Here is a 20,624-nt window from a genome sequence, read left to right as displayed (position 1 = left end):
ACCGTTCCGCGGGCCCCGACATGTAGGCATCTCAATAAGCATATTTTTCTTGCCTGACTGTAAATTTCGGAATATGTCATTTTCCAACAAACGCATAAAAAAGTATAATTTAATAAAAAGTGAGGAACAATCTCGGAAAATGATGTCATTTTAGCAACATTTGTAAGTCACCGTTATGGAATTAGAAATAACCCCCCCCCCCCCTCGAACCACAAGTTATTGGCAGGAAAACTGATATCCTCCTTCTTTTCTTTTCTTCTTCCTCTTTTATTTCCCTTCCCTTTATCTCCTCTTTCCTTTCTTCCCTTCCCTTTCCGTCCTTCGCTCATATTTTTTTTGATTGGGGAGGGGGGGGGGCGGGGAGGCAACAGCCTGGAAGGCAAGGCCATTTCGGTCCCCCCAATCTCCTTCTTCCCCCTTTTCTTGTCTTCTTCCTCTTCTTTCTTTCCCTTTCTCTCCTCTTTCCCTGTCCTTCTTTTCCTTTTCTCTCTCTCTCTCTCTCTCTTTATTTTTGCGGGGGGGGGGGGGGCGCTGCCCCCCTGGAACCGCGCCTGTGTTATAGAGCAACTTAACAATATAGGAATCTTCCGTTCTCCTAAATAATCCAACCCCGGGTCTTTGCAGACACACAAAACGTATTACTAAATTTGGAGCATGGTTTAATGGTGTTGGCACCAAGTTTAATGGTGTACAGGTAAGTTAGTTTGAGACTATAGCTTTTATATATATATATTTATTAATGAGGTATATCTCTAATTAAATCGAACTGAGTGATGTTATGGAACAACTTTACAATATCAATCATCCGTTCTCCTAAATAATCCAAACCCGGGTCTTTATAGGGCACACAAAATGTTATACTAAATTTGGAGCATGGTTTAACGGTGTTGGCACCAAGATTAGTGGCGATGGTTCGTTCGAGACTCATAGAGCCTTTATACTGTTTTATTAATGAAATATATCTCGAATCAAATCAAACTGAGAGATGTTATGAAACAACTTAACAATATCAATCTTCTGTTCTCCTAAATAATCCAACCCCGGGTCATTATAGGGCACACAAAATGTATTACTGAATTTGGAGCATAGATTAACGGTGTTGGCACCAAGATTAGTGGCGATGGTTCGTCCGAGACTCATACAGCCTTTATACTGTTTTATTAATGAGATATATCTCGAATCAAATCAAACTGAGTGGTGTTATGAAACAACTTAACAATATCAATCTTCTGTTCTCCTAAATAATCCAACCCGGGTCATTATAGGGCACACAAAATGTATTACTAAATTTGGAGCATGATTTAACGGTGTTGGCACGAAGATTAGTGGCGATGGTTCGTTCGAGACTCATACAGCCTTTATACTGTTTTATTAATGAAATATATCTCGTATCAAATCAAACTGAGCGATGTTATGAAACAACTTACAATATCAATCTTCTGTTCTCCTAAATAATCCAACCCCGGGTCATTATAGGGAACACAAAATGTATTACTGAATTTGGAGCATAGATTAACGGTGTTGGCACCAAGATTAGTGGCGATGGTTCGTCCGAGACTCATACAGCCTTTATACTGTTTTATTAATGAGATATATCTCGAATCAAATCAAACTGAGTGGTGTTATGAAACAACTTAACAATATCAATCTTCTGTTCTCCTAAATAATCCAACCCGGGTCATTATAGGGCACACAAAATGTATTACTAAATTTGGAGCATGATTTAACGGTGTTGGCACGAAGATTAGTGGCGATGGTTCGTTCGAGACTCATACAGCCTTTATACTGTTTTATTAATGAAATATATCTCGAATCAAATCAAACTGAGCGATGTTATGAAACAACTTACAATATCAATCTTCTGTTCTCCTAAATAATCCAACCCCAGTTCATTATAGGGCACACAAAATGTATTACTAAATTTGGAGCATAGATTAACGGTGTTGGCACCAAGATTAGTGGCGATTGTTCGTTCGAGACTCATAGAGCCTTTATACTGTTTTATTAATGAAATATATCTCGAATCAAATCAAACTGAGAGATGTTATGAAACAACTTAACAATATCAATCTTCTGTTCTCCTAAATAATCCAACCCCGGGTCATTATAGGGCACACAAAATGTATTACTAAATTTGGAGCATAGATATTAACGGTGTTGGCACCAAGATTAGTGGCGATGGTTCGTCCGAGACTCATACAGCCTTTATACTGTTTTATTAATGAGATATATCTCTAATCAAATCAAACTGAGTGATGTTATGAAACAACTTAACAATATCAATCTTCTGTTCTCCTAAATAATCCAACCCGGGTCATTATAGGGCACACAAAATGTATTACTAAATTTGGAGCATGGTTTAACGGTGTTGGCACGAAGATTAGTGGCGATGGTTCGTTCGAGACTCATACAGCCTTTATACTGTTTTATTAATGAGATATATCTCGAATCAAATCAAACTGAGCGATGTTATGAAACAACTTACAATATCAATCTTCTGTTCTCCTAAATAATCCAACCCCGGTTCATTATAGGGCACACAAAATGTATTACTAAATTTGGAGCATAGATTAACGGTGTTGCACCAAGATTAGTGGCGATCGTTCTTGGAGACTCATAGAGCCTTTATACTGTTTTATTAATGAAATATATCTCGAATCAAATCAAACTGAGCGATGTTATGAAACAACTTAACAATATCAATCTTCTGTTCTCCTAAATAATCCAACCCTGGGTCATTATAGGGCACACAAAATGTATTACTAAATTTGGAGCATAGATTAACGGTGTTGGCACCAAGATTAGTGGCGATGGTTCGTCCGAGACTCATACAGCCTTTATACTGTTTTATTAATGAGATATATCTCGAATCAAATCAAACTGAGTGATGTTATGGAACAACTTTACAATATCAATCATCCGTTCTCCTACACAATCCAACCCCGGGTCATTATAGGGCACACAAAATGTATTACTAAATTTGGAGCATAGTTTAACGGTGTTGGCACCAAGATTAGTGGCGATATGGTTCGTTCGAGACTCATACAGCCTTTATACTGTTTTATTAATGAGATATTTCTCGAATCAAATCACACTGAGTGATGTTATGAAACATCTTAACAATATCAATCTTCCATTCTCCTAAATAATCCAACCCCGGGTCATTATAGGGCACACAAAATGTATTACTAAATTTGGAGCATAGATTAACGGTGTTGGCACCAAGATTAGTGGCGATATGGTTCGTTCGAGACTCATACAGCCTTTATACTGTTTTATTAATGAGATATTTCTCGAATCAAATCACACTGAGTGATGTCATTTAACAACTAAACAATAGGCCTACTAAATGTCCATTATCCTAAATAAACTATCATTACAAAACTAGCTAGATTAGGGAGTGTATAGCCGCTCCGAGGAACGTTTGCTATTTCAATTCCCTGCTTGTACTGTACTTGGCTTCACTGAGTAATTCGTCCTTTATAATGATTCTCTTCATTCCGGAGCAATGTATGTAGTAATGCTTGCGAACGTACTCTTGTACTAGTACAGTACATGTACCTGTGTATAAGACAGATCCATAGACAGAGTACGCACGCCGCACGTCTGTGACGTAGGGAATAATGAATATTCATATCGCCGTTAATCTTGGTGCCAATATATGCTACCGTATTTGTGTATAGTTAGAGCCATTTTTTCTGTGATGATTTTTTGGGTGCAGGGTTACGCGCCGGTTACGCGAAACTTTTCATTTCCTAATAAACGGATGAAAAACGTTGCTCCAAAGAAATGTATCTACAGACATTTTCGAGTCGCTTTTACTGGACGGCGCTCGTGTAGTGACCCCGATACGAAGAAGAAGCTTCGAGTTTGACGGAAAAGATCAAAGATCAAGCTGAAGAGCCTCTATTATATCAAGTCCAAGATGGCAGCCTCCATGGTCGTCGATAAGTGTATGAAAGCTTACAACTATGTCTTCAATCCAAGTCTACTAAAGTACGTTTGTATCAACTACTAACGTCTGTACATTCATGTGGGTGATTTATAATTCAGTATAATTATATACGTTGTATAAAAGTACTTTATGATGCTTTACTAAAATGTAAACGAAGCTTATCGCATATCGGCAATGGCATGCGCAAGGCCGAAGACGGCATGCAGCCAGTGCAGTGCAGTATTTTCAAGTCGGCTGATCTCTGAGCATATACTAGCGCCGCCTCTTTCACGAGACCGTGACCGTTGTTGTAATATGTTATATGACTCGGTGAAATGATAGATCTGGCAGACGATGTAGTTACTGATTAGTAGCCAGATATTGTAAGACCATTTATTTATGTATCCTTCCGCATAGCTCGGCGTGGTATTTACATATCATATCTCATGTTAATGTAGTTCCAAGTTGATATACAACATACCAAGAAAAGTTATAACAGTTAATCATAAAAACTCTTGAAACTCCAAACACCTGCAATGATGCAATCAAACATTTTGCAAATATCAACACCTTAAAAATACTTTAACATATGCCCAACTAATTGCCAAGTAACAATTAGGAAATATGTTTATGATTCACGCAAGAACCCAAATTCGCAACCTTACTTTAGTTCCATATAGAGTAGTCCTTTTTTTGAAAAATTAATACGTGGAATACCTAAAACCAGATGATAGAAATAAAACTATGTGGTTATATATACATCAGCAAACACATGCCTATACAGTTTTTTTTTTTTTTTCTTTATTAACATTTCCAACTTCTTATTCGCTTATCCAAACTTGTCCATTTAGAAGTAAATTGTACTTACATATATTTACAACCAAAATACTGTAATACTAGTTTGTAAGCAAAAAACTTTGCTGGGCAGAGCTACTGAACAACTCTATGGAGACTTTAGAACATATATTCAACTTTGTTCTCATATTCTTAAAACATTTATAAAAACTCAACACAAAACACTGTATTCAAGAAAGTTATGTTGCTTGATTATCCAACATAAATATACCCTTGGGCACATTTCTTTACATTAGCATCATTGCATGCCATTCTATTTATTGTATGCTATTTCTCTCTTCTTCTTTTTTTGTTGTTGTTGTTGCTATGAATTAGTTTTTAAAAAAATTAAATCTCGGTTATTATCCAATATAGATGAAGTGTCTTTGTCTTTATGTGAGATTCCAACTATAAACTGGAACCTTTGTTCAATCTATATAGTCTGTCACTTTTTGTGTTTTAATTCTTCTTTCAAATTGTTTTTGGTAGTGTTTAACGATAACGGACAGGTTTATTACTAATGCGTCCAGAACGTGTTCTGTAAGGGTCTGTCTCGGATCCTGTCTGGTGGTCTAGTGCTGGTCATGGTCAAGTCCGTCTGCAATTCTTTTGTTCATTGGGGTAGGTGTGTTAGCTAGGCGCGCATCTTTAGTTGGCTCTGCCAGACGAGGCATCTGTGGGACATCTCTCAAGTGTACCCTATTCCTTCTGAGTCGCGTGCCATTTGGGGTTGTGACTATGTACGACCTGGCTTGCAGATCATTACATAAGTTTGTCACCTCAGCTGGAATCCAAGTGTGGGATTCTTTGTCCAGGAAGCGGACTTTCTGTCCTACTCTGAGTGGCTGGAGCTCTTGCTGGCTTCCAACCGCATCGTAGTCCATCTTCATGCATCCCCTGCGCTGCTCTAAACGTTCCTGGTTCTTTTGTCCTTGATATGTTGTATTCGAATCAAGGTTAGCAGGAAGTAGTGTTCGGACTTAGCGGCTGAACATCATTTCGGCTGGGGATGGAAGATGGGCATCCACTGGAGTACATCGTAGGTTTAGTAGAGCTGCTGCTGTACTTTCTCCAGTTGTCTGTGTTTTCCGTATGATCTCTTTCACTGTTCGGACCGTACGCTCTATTTGTCCGTTTGATTGGGGGTACCTTGGTGAGGAGGTCTGATGCGTAATTCCCCAGTCCTTGCACATTTGCTGAAAAGCGGCACCGATGAATTGTGGGCCATTGTCTGACATAATCTCTGTAGGAGATCCCGGAAGGCCAAATATGCCAGTTACAGCATTCGCCACACTTGCACTCGTTGTGGAAGTCAACCGATGTACGACTGGGAATTTCGAGTGATAATCAACTATAAGAAGATACTGAACCATATTCAACTCAAACAGGTCCATGCCTACTTTAGTCCAAGGTGTGATAGGGATTTCATGAGGAAGGCATCCTTTCCTGGCATTGGTTACACAGTTTGACACTTTCGTCAATCTGGCGATTTATGTTTGGCCAGTAAACCGACGGCGCGCTAGGAGTCTCATCTTCTCGATGCCTGGATGGCCTTTGTGCAGTTGATGAAGGATATCTTGTCTCATAGATTGGGGAATGATCACCTGCCTGCCTTTGAAGAGGACACCTCCAGACATGCCTAGTTCATCATGAAATGGCCAGAATGGGCGCAAATCGTTTGGAAGTTCCTGAATAGTTGCAGGCCATCCAGCATGAGTGAATTCTTTCACTTGCTGTAGAATAGGATCCCTGGTAGTCTCCTTCTGTAGTGCTTCTTGCTTGAGGCTCCCGAAATGGAGCAGATCGATACCCAATGGGTCCTCAACCTCGTCCAGTAGTATGCTTTCTACGTGGACATCCAGCGGAATGTCTTCTGCCTTCGTCGGATTTGGCAGTCTACTGAGCGTGTCAGGAATAATCATCTCTGTTCCTGGTCTGTGTTCAATTGTGAAGTTGTATCCTTGAATCTTCACTAAGAGCCTTTGTAGCCTGGGCGGGGCACTTGTGAGTGGCTTGCTGCATATCGTCACAAGCGGTTTGTGGTCAGTCAGTATCTTGAAATCTCTCCCAAAGAGGTAAGTGTGAAATCGGGTAATCCTGAAGACAAGTGCCAGTGTCTCCCTCTCAATATTTGAGTACTGGGCTTGGCAGGGAGAGAGACTTTTCGAAGCATATGCCACAGGCCTTCCATGCTGTGAGAGGCATGCTCCCAATCCTTTGGATGTCGCGTCTACTTCAAGGGTGACAGGTAGCCCTGGATCATAGTACTTCAGCAAGCTGTCTTGCTGGATAGCTTTCTTCAGCTGGCAGTATGCCTCCTGGTGATCCTCTTGCCACATGAATGGGACATCTTTCTTCATGAGATCACGCAAAATAGCGACTTGGTCTGCGTAGTTCGGGATGTAGGGTGACAGGAAGTTCATCATGCCTAGAAACCTCTGAAGGTCCTCCTTATCCTGTGGGGTAGGCATTGTGTGGATATCTTCCACCTTGCAAGGATCGGGACTGATTCCTTCATCTGAGTAAATCGTCCCGAAAAAGTTGATCGAGCTCGCTTTCACTACACATTTGCTGCTGTTGAAAACGAGTCCCTCCTTTGAGGCCACCTCAAGCAGCTTCGTGAGGTTTTGGTCGTGCTCTTCTTCCGTCCTGCCCATGATGACTATATCGTCTGCTATGCAAACACATCCTTGGGTCTGCCCTATTATGTCATCCATTCGCTGTTGGAATAGATCTTGGCTTGTGGAAAGCCCAAATGGAAGACGAAGAAAACAATACCTCCCGAACGGAGTACGGAATGTGGTCAGCTCTTGTGAATCTTCACTCAGATGCACTGACCAATAGCCAGATTTCGCATCTAACTTAGTGAAGCTAAATCCGTTCCGATTTGGGCCACTCAATTTGGTCCTACTCAGTCTGGGGTCAGATCTCAATTATTATTATCGTCTAACAATAAATACACAAATTGTCACAATATACCTGAATACTTGGACTATTTATTAACTTTTCTGAACCTGAAACCCAACTCATCAACTGATCTTTCTTTTGGTCCAGACTACGTCCTGTTTAGTTATTTTGGGATTTTCTTATAGCTAGGCTAAAATATAGTGGCCTACACTCTGCACTATATTCCTCTATAATCTACGTCTAGTACTGTAGATGTGTACTTAGTCTACCAATTTTTTTTTATTGGTTAATTAACCAGTACGACTTATAAAAGTAATTAATATTCTTTGTGTGTGTGTGTGTGTTTTTTGTTTTGCTTTTTGCTTCTTTTTTTGCTGTGATCTACATTTATTATAAATAATTTTTAAGTTAGTTTTTTTGTTATACCGGTATGCAACGTGATAATGAAGGGATTCCGTTATTGCTGCTCTTATTGTATTGAAATGTAGACTCAACCAAAATACCTTTTCATTTCAGAGGCCAAGTTGCTTTTATTACAGGTGGGGGATCAGGAATATGCTTTACAATTGCTGAAGTACTGATGAGGTAAAAGGACACAACTTTCAAGTTTATTTTCAATTCAATGAAACATGCAGTAAAATGCAACAATGAAATATGGATACATGCATATAAAAAATTAACTGCACATTAATTTATGAATGCATATAAGAAATGTAGAGAAAATGTGTGCGAGGAAGGCTACAGAGAAGGTATATATTTAATATATTTCAATCTATATATTTAAGAAGTAAATCTAATTTGAAAGGAAAAAAATCCTAACGATGAGGCGTAAATATATTCACTCCTGAATGATAAACCTAAACAACAACAGTCTTATCCCCTTCCAGTGGTAGATCTAGTATCCTCTGACAGGGGGTACAAGTCTGATGCCCCCCCCCCCCTTAGATCCACCACTGATTTTAGTTTATATTATTATTTTGTTCTACCTATAGGTCTTATTTACATAGATGAAACTGAATGCTTTCAATAAAACACAACACAGAAGGTTGTGTTACTGTTCATCAATTAACATTAGTAATTTTCTTTTGTTACAGACACCAGTGTTCAACTGTGATAGCCAGCCGTAACATAGAACGTGTGCAACAGGTTAGAACAAGAGATCTTATCTACATACATAAATATGACCCTCTTTACTTAATGATAAGCTTTTCAAATATTGTAGGTGTTAAGCAAAGGTCACAATTTAAAAATCAAAGGAGTTTTGTTACAAAAGGTACATGTGTTTCTGTTAACAAGAGGATTGTTTACAATATTCATCAAAATCAGCATAATTATGCATTCATGATTTTGTGATTTTAAGAAATATTGAACAGGAAATATAGAGCCAAGTGATGAAATTCATATGCTCATGGCACACTTGTAAAAGAAATGAAATCACATGAAAGCATTGGTCTGCAATATAAACAAAAGAAAAGCAGCAGTGAGATAGAACATCTGAAATTAGTGTAGAAAATCATCTTATAAATGATTATGTTGTGTTAAAATGCGTAGCCCTTTCAACACTGAAAGAATACATTCTGTCTATGGGGTACAAATAATTTTGCAATTGTTTTATAGGCAGCGGAAGAACTGAGCCGAGCAACCGGACAAAAATGTCTGCCCATTCAGATGGATGTGAGAAAGGTATGATTCTTAAAACAGACTTCTAATACTTTTCATAATAATAATAATGATGGTGATGGTGATGGTGATGACGATGATGATGACGATGATGATGACGACGATGATGATGTTGTTCATTCTATTACCACATATTATCATATTTACAAATTGTAGTATGTGCTCGGTTGTACAGCCCATGGATGATGATGATGGTGATGATACAGTGTAATGGTAATAATATTAGTAATCACAAGAATGGTGCAGTGTATGAGTAGATTGTTACTGCTTGTTACCATGGCAGTGGTGATGTTGATGCAGTGATGTTCGATTGAGGATAGGCAAATGAGGAGGAAATATGGAGAATGTGAATTGTTACTGAAGGTGTCAGTGATGATGTAGATACAGTGAGTGCACCTATGGAAATAAGATATAGTTACCGATCATTTGTGAGGACATCATAGATCTTCTTTTCACTAAATCTTACATCATATGATCATGAATACGAGGAGGCGCGATAGCTCGGTTGGTAGAGCAGTGGTCTCTTAATCCAGTGACCCCTGTTCGAAACCAAGGCGATGCGCTAGTGCCCTTTGGTAAGGCATTAATCCTCATTACCAGGTCCCTCAGAGAGGACCTATAAAGCCGTCAGCCGTCTGGTTGCTTACTTACAAGCATTTATGCTTTCTTAGCAGTCAGGTAAAATAACTACCACCATTTGATTTGATGATTTATATTTCTCAGCCCAATGAAGTGGTGGCAGGAGTACAGCAGGCTATGCGAGAGTTTGGCAAGATTAATGTCTTAATTAATGGTAAGTGAAGGCCCTTTTCAACCAATTTTAATCTATAAATGCTAGCCAGAGTAATCTCATACTTAGTGTTCACAGTTTGTCTTCAGGAAGTTGCTGATGTTCAATAGTCTTGTCATCCGAGGCAGGCATATGTGTCACTCTTTCAAGAATTTTGAATGAACTTTCAACTAATATGTCTCAGCGTGAATCAAATTCATTTACATTGCATTACAATTGTTTGATTATTCATGCACAGGAAAATATTACCCTGATATCATTTGAGTATTGTATCATGAGCCCACTATCTCTACAAAACAGGTCATTGTTATGCCTCCGCCACAGAAGGTGGTGCCGGAGGCATCATGTTTTCGGGTTGTCCGTCCGTACGTCCGTCCGTCCGTACGTCGTACCGTCCGTACGTCCGTCCCGTTTGACCGTTATCACAATATCTCAAGAACCATTTAAGATTTAAACTTAAGACTCGGGAATAGTATTTATCACCATAGGAAGACGATCTGATTAGATTTTGGAGTACGTAGGTCAAAGGTCACAGGTCACAGAGGTCAACTTATGAAATTCCTTGTATTGAGTTTGTTAGCGCGATATCTCAAGAACCATTTGAGATTAAAACTTCAAACTTAAGGATAGTATGTATCACCATAGGAAGACGATCTGATTAGATTTTGGAGCACGTATGTCAAAGGTCAAGGGTCACAGAGGTCAACTTATGAAATTCCATACATTGAGATTGTTATCATGATATCTCAAGAACCACTGGAGATTTAAACTTCAAACTTAGTGATAGTGTGTATCACTATAGGAAAACAATCTGATTAGATTTTGGAGCACGTATGTCAAAGGTCAAGGGTCACAGAGGTCAACTTATGAAATTCCATACATTGAGATTGTTATCATGATATCTCAAGAACCACTGGAGATTTAAACTTCAAACTTAGTGATAATGTGTATCACTATAGGAAAACAATCTGATTAGATTTTGGAGCACGTAGGTCAAAGGTCAAAGGTCACAGGGCTCATTATGTATGCAAAAACAGCTTGTGATCGCGTTATCTGAACAACCAATTGATGGATTCCTGCCAAACTTTGGTCATGTATGTATCTTGCAGAGCTGATGAACTGATTAGATTTTGGGGTCACGAGGTCAAAGGTCAAAGGTCACAGGGCTCATTATGTATGCAAAAACAGCTTGTGATCTAGTTATCTGAACAACCGATTGATGGATTCCTGCCAAACTTTGGTCATGTATGTATCTTGCAGAGCTGATGAACTGATTAGATTTTGGGGTCACGAGGTCAAAGGTCAAAGGTCAAAGGTCACAGGGCTCATTATGTATGCAAAAACAGCTTGTGATCTAGTTATCTGAAGAACCGATTGATGGATTCCTGCCAAACTTTGGTCATGTATGTATCTTGCAAAGCCAATGAACTGATTAGATTTCGGGGTCACGAGGTCAAAGGTCACAGCGCACATTGTGTATGCAAAAACAGCTCGTGATCGCCTTATCTCAAGAACCGATTGATGGATTCCTGCCAAACTTAGGTCATGTATGTTACTTGCAGAGCTGATGAATTGATTAGATTTTGGGGTCATGAGGTAAAGGTCAAGGTCATGCGGCTCATTATGTATGCAAAAATAGCTTGTGATCGTATTATCATTAGAACAGATTGATGGATTCCTGCCAAACTTAGATCATTTATGTATCTTGCAGAGCCAATGAATGGTTCATAAGATCAAAGGTCATGGGCTCATTATGTATGCAAAAATAGCTTGTGGACGCATTCTCATTAGAACTGACAGATGGATTACTATTTAACTCATGCAGGAAATCTTGCAGAGCCAATGAACTGAGTAGATTTTAGGGTCATGAGGTCAAAGATCAAAGGGTCATATATGTATATGAGAAATTGCTTGTAATCACGATATTCTGAGAACATGTTAATGGATTACAATTGAACTTGAATTTGAAAAATTTCTTCCGTTTCGGTTTGTAAAATTGCTCTATGACGGAGGCATCATTTTCGACTGCACGCAGTCGAATTCCATCTAGTTTATTTTGTATTGATGACTTTTGATCTTTGGTATGTCAGGTGCTGCTGGTAACTTTGTCTGCCCAGCTGCTTCTATGTCTTTCAACGCTTTCAAGACTGTCCTTGATATCGATACTATCGGAACATTCAACACCTCCAAGGCAGTCTTTGATGAATATATGAGGGTATGATCTACACTTACAGTGAAGTTCTAGGCTACGTCTTAAGTACAAGTTCAGCGACATCCCATCTAAACGCATGTTGAATTTATTGATTCATTCTTCATGGAATGTCGGTGAACTTGTACTTATGACGGTTTTGTGCAGCCTGCCCTGATGTACATGTATAACATGAGTTCATGATCATAGGAAGGTTGTTGCAACCTCTTTTTAACCCTATTTTAACTGGGCTATTTCAGACCAGGTTTTTACTGGGGGGGGGGGGGGGGGGGGGGAGGTCAATTTGACCCCCCTAAGATCTCGGCTGTTTCACTGCTGATCGCCGCGAAAATTTGCATACATGTCAAGTGAAGTGTGTAGAATGTTAATTTCAACTTTTTGAAAAATTCACTCATTTGCATATTCATGGTAATTTATGCAAATAAGGTCATAACATTCACATTTTTGCCCATAAATCATACGTTATTCATATTTAAGCATTCTTTTTCACTACATATACTTGTTAGACCATATGGAATAATAACACAACACAAACAATTGGAAGAGCCAGGTTATTCCTTATGTTTTCTCTTGTTTAATAATTTCTTATGTATTTCATTGTTTTTTTAACTTATGTATTTTATTGTTTTTGTTGTTTTATTTCATTTATAACTACAATTCCACTATTTTAACCCCAAGACAAACACCTAAACTTTAAACAAGACTAAATAACCAGTTTTATCTCTTTTTAGGAAAATTGATGTTTCCATTTGTTTTGTACACAAATCACGAAAATGAGCAATTTTCGGGCCGACATGCAAAGACAAAAGGTCATGTGACTTTGTAACTATACGTCCAATTTTCAAAAAAATTGTTTTAAAAGATGCATAAGACTCAAAAGAAAAAAGTCATGAAAGGAAAATTTTATATCTGCCGCGGTTTCGGAGTAGTCACAAAATTTCTACAGGGGGGGGGGGGGGTCAAATTGACACCCCCCCCCCCCCCAGTTAACATAGGGTTAAATGTCTTAGTGTTATGTTTTTAATGATTTTAATTAATGAACTTTGGAACTCTCATAGTTTGGTGTTGAGAAAAACTGAAATGTAAATCAGAGGGATGAAACAAAGATATAAAGCTAATTCTGTTTCTCTCATCCATGCTTTTTTGTTTGCTCCTCTTTCCATTTACATCATGATCACTCTCTACACTCTCTTCTTTTGTTTCTCTGTACTCCATTTCTACCACCTCTCTCTATTTTTTATCATCGCTATTACGCTGTAAATGTAAATGAAATATTCTCCAGACTCAACTCTCCTTTTTCTGTCTGTCTCTCCCTTTCTCTAGGATAATGGTGGTACCATCATCAATATAACAGCTACCTTGCCATATAGAGGCACTGTCTTCCAGTGCCATGCTTCCGCTGCCAAAGCAGCTATTGGTGAGCCCATTTCTCTTATACTCTGATGCCAAAATTGCTTTTTTTGAATAAATTTAATGAGCAGCAATTAAGTTTAAAAAATGTAACATGTAACCGAGGTTCCTAGAAGTAGTTTAGTAAATCTTAATTGCCATGTGAATATTTAAGCATAACAATTGATCATATTGTAAGTCTTAAAGTCACAGTCAAAATAAAATAGGCTTAAAATTAGGCAAAGTTAGACCAGTAAAGTTTTCCTGAAATTAGAGTAAAGGACATTAAGGCCCTTTTCAACTTTAACAATTAAGGCATAGTAATGTTGATTTTAGTTTTCAGAACTGTTTTTGGAGGTGACTTTTCAAACTGAATGCTTTTGCAATTCCTAAACACAAGAGTTATAAAAGATTGAGATACACATTTTCTTTTGAAAGTAAATTTATCAATCATCAAAATGACATGCATTAATGCAAAAGAAATAGGCACAAGTTGTGGAGAACTGTTGGTTCCTTCTTCCTATACTGTGTATTGTAAAGATTTTCAATCAAATGGTATTATACCAACCCTTCCCTAAATGCAGAATTTTGTTGTTGAGGGGTTGATTTGTTTGATACATTTACAAATTCATGTCATTACTGTTTACTTTAGATATATTGAAAACAACATACAATGCGACATTCTCATGTAAAGATGAATATATGTCTACTTCTAGATTCAATGACACGGTCTCTGGCTGTAGAATGGGGAGCACTTGGGATTAGAGTGGTTGGCATTGCACCCGGTCCAATTGATGAAACCGAAGGGATGCGGAAGTTAGGTAAGAAACATGAAAGACAGTCAGGTGTGTCAGGAGGGTAGACTGGACAGCAACATTGTACAGGTGTATAATGAAACTAGCTTTAAAGAGTTCATGATAGATGGCCAATCACAATACGTGCATGTTCTGTAATATTAAGATGACTTATTCACATAATTGCGACTTAATCAATATTTTCCTATTGACATTACTGTTGAACTAGGTTGTTGATATATGCTTATTTTGCAAACAAGTATTATTATTTTAACTGTTCTGTATAAACATTATAAACGATGTAAATATGTTCATGTTTATCCAGGGCCCCATGGAAGACTACTACTTGTTGGTGAATGGGCTACCCTGTCAAAAGATTAGAAATAAATAAATAAATAAATAAAATAAGCTATGCCAATTTATTTGATACAACATTCAGACTAGAGCAGAACCCTGATTCTTCCTGAGTTTTTGTTTGAAATGATGCTCAAATGTTCCTTATTTTACCATGTTTCGTTACATGATGTTCTTTATACAACTAAAAGTAACTATACAAATATTTGATAACCTATCATATAGCTATACGATGTTCATACTGCTATACAGTGCGTCCCAGAAAAAACGAAACCGAGATTGATCGATGTTTTATTATAACTTAATCACATTTATAATTAATAAATGACACATATTTGGAAAGCTTAGATCCTCCTCTTTCATTTGATGCAACTCATATGATGCATCTCATATGATGCATATTTCACGCATGAGTGATTAAAACGAATTTGAAGAGAGGTAACCAAAAAGTCATTTGGCGGACAATATCTGAATTTCAAAGAGAAAATCACATTTCTAGAAAGTTGAGTTTCTGCCCTTTCATATGACACCTCAACCAGGAAAAATGAGCAAGGAATGACAAAGTTCTGTTTGTTTAAAGTAGTGCTTGCATTTCCATAATTTTATCAAACGAATTCGTTTTCACTGACTGCCTGCCGTAGCAATAAGCAGAATTGACAAAAGACTTAACTCCGTTTCGTTGACAATCAGCCATGCATGGAGTCTTTCGTCTATGGCTGATTGTCAACGAAACGGAGTTAAGTCTTTTGTTAATTCCGTTGGTTGCTACAGCAGGCAGCCAGTGAAAACGAATTCGTTAAATGAAATTATGGAAATGCAAGCACTACTTCAAACAAACAGAACTTTGTTATTCCTAGCTCATTTGTGGTTGGACGAGCAAGTGTGTGCTTGTAAAATGGCGACTGGCTGGAATGCTTCCCAGGGAGTGGGAAATGTGCACACATTGTGTGCGGGTAAGCCTGAATCCGATGACCGGGGTAATAATATATTTGTAAAGCGCTTAGGCACATCGTTGGATCGCTATATAAAAAAACAGATTATTATTATTATTTTTCCTAACTAAGGTGTCATATGAAAGGGCAGAAACTCAACTTTCTAGAAATGTGATGTTCTCTTTGAAATTCAAATGAAAGAGGAAGATCTAAGCTTTCCAAATTGTGTCATATATCAATTATAATTGTGATTAAGTTATAATAAAACATCAATAAATCTTGTTTCGTTTTTTCTGGGACGCACTGTACAATTTTTGATAGAGAATTAGAATGGTGTGAATGTTTGAAGTGTTGGAGATCACTGATCAAAATTGCCACACAATGATTTTTCACTTGTGAGCAGCTACTCTCCATTTGTTTATACAGGAGATTATGAAACATATATCCTAATTCCTGAAGAAGGATAAATGCTTACATGTATTCTGTTCTAAGTAATATGATGTTTGCAATAACTCTTGATATTCAATAAAAGAAAAAAAGTTTTAAAAAGTTTTAAAAATCAGTATGAAGCTGTCGTATTTCACATTAAAAGAGAAACCAGTAATCTCTCTCATTTCTTTCTTGTCCCTTGCAGCTGGTCCTTTGATTACTGAGATTCCCAAACGTATTCCCCTGCGTCGCCTCGGAACCAAAGTGGACATCGCTGACTGTGCAGTCTTTGTTGCCTCTCCTGCTGCCTCCTATATCACCGGTCATACCATCGTGGTCGACGGTGGCGACTGGATGACCTCCCCAAACGACGCGGAAATGAGGCTGGAGTCACTGAAGAGCCTTCTTTAATACTTCACGTGGATCAACGAAGCTAAACAACATGTACCTCTACATCAGGTTGCATACAATCCAGAGAGTACTATTCTTATCGTTCATCTGACACAAAAATGCTTCACTTGATGAGAAATTATAGAGGACCAATCACGGACAATTGTGTGTTGCTAGAGAAAGTAGAATGAAAAGAAACCATAAGAGACTTCTAAATGGTTAGGGGATAGGGAGCTAATGGGGAAAATTTTATTTCTAATGAAAGAGTGTATGAACTCACTAAATTGACTTTAACTTTCATTAAGGTGCATTTGTACATGCAATATCTCATTACAAATGAAATACTTACATCATGCAGTAGTATTCCAACATCATGAAACTCCTGTCATATTGAGTAAAACAAATTGTGTGTGATTGGTCCACATCATGTCTGTTAAGCCTGTTGCTTCCATCTTGTGAAACTTCTAAAACGTCATCAGAAAGTCCAGAAGAACTAATCCTTTGGTCTTCTGTACCTTCAGGGAGTTTCAAATTGTATGGTTGTTTTGTTTAATTGATATATGACGACTACCTCAAATACTATAACACCAGAAACTTTCACTGCACGAAACTGTAATTGTAAATGACAGTGATCTTCATGGCAAGAAAGTTTCACAAATTTAGTTGTGATTCTAGTATTTTTGCAGAGTAAAACTTTCATGAGTCTTAACTAAACCCCTAAAAAGTCTGTGAGCATTTTAATTTGCCCAAAATTGCTGTTTTTTTCTTCAGTTATCTGCTAAACTCTATGATGATCACCGGAGCATACTGCCATATGCAGGCGCGTACGCAGGATTTTTTCAAGGGGGGGGTTTTAACATTTATAAATCGGTCCGAAAATTTCGCAACGACTCAGCCAGCCGCTGAATAAGCGGGGGGGGGGGTAAGAGGACACATTTTTTTTTTTTTTTGGTCCCAAAAAAATCGCAACGGCTCAGCCGACCGCTGAATAAGCGGGGGGGGGGGGGGGGGGGGGGGGGGGGGGGGGGGGGGGGGGGGGGGGGGGGGGGGTAAGAGGACACTTTTTTTTTTTTTTTTTTTGGTCTCAAAATTTGGAAATTTGACATTTTGCTCCGTTGGGGGGGGGGTAAGGTCACCTTTTTTAGGTCGGCCATGGGAATAATTTTTTTTTTTTTTTTTTTTTTTAATAATTAAAAAAAACAAAAAAAACAAAAAAAAAACAAAAAATCCAAAAGGGGGGGGTTTTAGGTTTTTTTTAGGGGGTTTACACACAAAAAATTTCCAAAGGGGGGGGTTTAACCCCCCAAACCCCCCCCCCCCTGCGTACGCGCCTGGCCATATGACAATCAATACAAATAATGACAATGAAAATTGTACATGTTACATTTCTCATTGTTCCTTGTGAAGGAGTATGTTTGTTTTTTTATGACAAATTCTATTCCAAAACAAGCCAGGACCTCTTGTGTTTTGTCATGTCACACAAATTATTGCTTGCAGAAATACACCAGTTTACGGTTGTGTGCGCCATTTTAATTGAGGAGTAAACAAATCCAATGACCTCTAGAGGTCAGTGGTTTGTGCATAATTAAGATTGCACCCATGCAAATTATGATAACATCACTGCCTGTGCGCTCACATCATAATTTGCATGGGCGCATTCTTAATTTACGCAAAAACCAAATGACCTCTAGGTCATTGGCTTTGTTTACTCGCCAATTAAAATGGCGCCCATGTCTGTGCATGCGCACTGATGTAACCGTAAACTGGTGTATTCACGTGCATTTTGTCTTGTGCCCCAAATATAATTTCGTTCTTAAGATGAGAGATATGAGAAAAAGTATACTACCCTGTAGTTAAAATTGGTTGAATAAACAATAGTTAGCCTAAAAAGGTAGATAGTGGTGAGTAAAGAGAAGAATTCTGAAATCAAAGCTTTAACATTTTATTTGAATATTGTAACACTTTTCTCTCAAATGGATAATTGTACTGTGGATGATAATTTTCTTGTGATATATCCTAGTGTTTAGTTCTCTAAGGTATTATAGATATTTTTTGTGAAGTAATCACCCTTTTCATACTAATAATTGATGATTTATCATATTTGCTGCAAAATGTTTGCTATTGATGTATATGTGACTATTGCCTCCATCCACCGATGGTGGTGCTGGAATCAGATTTTTAGACCAAATTGATTATTTGAAAAATTATATTATGATGTGCATGTACTATGAAGTATGCAGTATTATATTTTGTATTGAATGACATTATTTGTCTTTGTGATTGCTAAAATGTGATGTTTACATTTACGTGAGAAATTTGATTAAAATGCTATTTCATGAAAGCAAGTGATGAAGCTGTTCTGTGTTGAGTGTGTGTGTGTCAATCTGATCCAATTACATTTTTGAGCTATAAGTAGGTCAATATAGTCGTCAGTTTAAATTTGATTATAGGAATTTTGTTGTCATTGTGATATATGTCACAGTTTATTCCATCCATTTGAATTTAGGAAAGAAGCATATAGGAGACGAGGTCACATTTGTCTTATTAAAAATTATTTTTGTCCCTGACGGATCTATGAAGTGGTGGGGCCCGGCCCTGACAAAACCCAATGTGGTATAGTTGATAGAGAAGATGAAAAGAAATGTGCCCCCCATTGATAAACACAATTTGGCATATTTGTACATATCAAGTATGAAAAGGAAATGTGCCCCTCCCCATGCAACCATCCAATCTCTCCATTGTGACGGCCCTCACAGTGCCCCCCCCCATTTTCAAGTACCCCAAAATTGCCCCTTATTACATACGGAAAATGCCCCCTTTTACTTCGTACAAGTGCCCCTTTTCATTTCGTGTTAGTGCCTCTTCCCTTTCTAATAAGTGCCCTATTTCATGGCTGATGAGTGCCTCTTTTCACTATAAGTGCCCTTTTCATTTTAACACGTTCCCCCTTTTCCTTTCTAATAAAAGCCCCTCCCCTCTTCATAAGTGCCCCTTTTCAGGTCCATGAAGTACAACTTAAAAACCTCATGTAAATGCCTCTTCACCTCTAATAATATTGCCCCTAATCAAATGTTATAACTGCCCCTTTTAACGTCTGATGAATACCCCTTTTATTTTGACACATGCTCCCTTTTCCTGTGTAATAATTGGCACTTCCGTTCTCAGAAGTGCCCCTTTTCACCTGAGATAATTGCCCCTTTTCACTTTGACATAAGCTTCTTTTCTTGAAGTTTGAAGTTTTATTTATTCCACATTTTACATAGAAAAACTGTATATATTCCTTTTTTAATTTTTTAAATTTTTTTATACAGGCGTATATTATTATAAGAGTAGATTTCACACAAGAAAACAAAATTAAAGATTTCAAATCAAATATAATGTACGGAGAGTAAGTACGAAATTTCTAAATATGTATATATAACAGGCTGGGTAGAACAATGTCAAATGTGGGGAGCCTAAATAAAAAGCATAGCTTGTATGTGAATAGGCTCCCGTACTGAGTAACACAATATAGTAGGTCGGATTTTAAAGGTAATATAGGAGGCGTAAACGGAGTAGTATAGTATGAGATTCTAGAGACGTACAAGGAGAGTGAATTTGAGAAGAAAAGAAAAATACAAATAATTTAGAGTAAAGAGAATAATATAATAATGATAAGTAGGAGAAGGTGAAGAAGGGAAGAAAGAGGAAGAAGAGAAATACGAAAAAGAAGTGGAAGAAGAAGAGGCAGAAGAAGAATAAGAGAAAGCAAATTGATGAAATCAATGGCATTGTAAAATAACAAAAACAAAGTCTGTATAACCACTATCTTTTTCTTAAGAGCCCTTTTTTTTTGTCCCGAAATTTGAAAATTTGACCGATCGACATTTCGTTCCGTTGGGGGGGGGGGGGGGGGGGGGGGGGGTAAGGTCACCTTTTTTAGGTCACCCATTAGCATAGTTTTTTTCTTTCTTTCTTTTTCAATAAAAAAAGGAAAAAAAGG

At 37.8% G+C, this 20,624-nt stretch overlaps 1 protein-coding gene across 2 annotated transcripts; it reads left to right on the top strand.

Annotated features, from left to right (window-relative positions):
- Positions 1-3,719: 3,719 nt before the first annotated feature.
- On the top strand, positions 3,720-16,939 carry LOC590477 (peroxisomal 2,4-dienoyl-CoA reductase). 2 transcript variants are annotated; one of them, XM_030984491.1, is made up of 9 exons: positions 3,720-3,996; positions 8,192-8,260; positions 8,770-8,821; positions 9,293-9,358; positions 10,079-10,148; positions 12,236-12,360; positions 13,678-13,771; positions 14,460-14,564; positions 16,458-16,939. In XM_030984491.1, exons 1-9 carry the CDS (start codon positions 3,926-3,928, stop codon positions 16,661-16,663), a joined length of 858 nt encoding a protein of 285 aa, XP_030840351.1. In that variant the 5' UTR covers positions 3,720-3,925; the 3' UTR covers positions 16,664-16,939. The 2 variants fall into 2 exon arrangements, with proteins under 2 accessions (XP_030840351.1, XP_030840352.1); XM_030984492.1 differs by lacking the exon at positions 3,720-3,996 and adding an exon at positions 4,015-4,033.
- The last annotated feature ends 3,685 nt before the right edge of the window (positions 16,940-20,624 follow it).

This window comes from Strongylocentrotus purpuratus, unplaced genomic scaffold (genome assembly GCF_000002235.5).
Source record: "Strongylocentrotus purpuratus isolate Spur 01 unplaced genomic scaffold, Spur_5.0 spur5_scaffold_14, whole genome shotgun sequence".
Classification (NCBI taxonomy): Eukaryota; Metazoa; Echinodermata; class Echinoidea; order Camarodonta; family Strongylocentrotidae; genus Strongylocentrotus; species Strongylocentrotus purpuratus.
This window is presented reverse-complemented; position numbering and strand designations above follow the sequence as displayed.

What these genes read in the sequence shown, in the direction of transcription:
- LOC590477 (XM_030984491.1), top strand. Translation starts at nt 3,926, where the DNA reads ATGGCAGCCTCCATGGTCGTCGATAAGTGTATGAAAGCTTACAACTAT. An exon ending in TTCAGATGGATGTGAGAAAG is followed by an intron (nt 9,359 to 10,078) that starts GTATGATTCTTA and finishes TATATTTCTCAG; the next exon opens with CCCAATGAAGTGGTGGCAGG. An exon ending in TCTTTGATGAATATATGAGG is followed by an intron (nt 12,361 to 13,677) that starts GTATGATCTACA and finishes CCCTTTCTCTAG; the next exon opens with GATAATGGTGGTACCATCAT.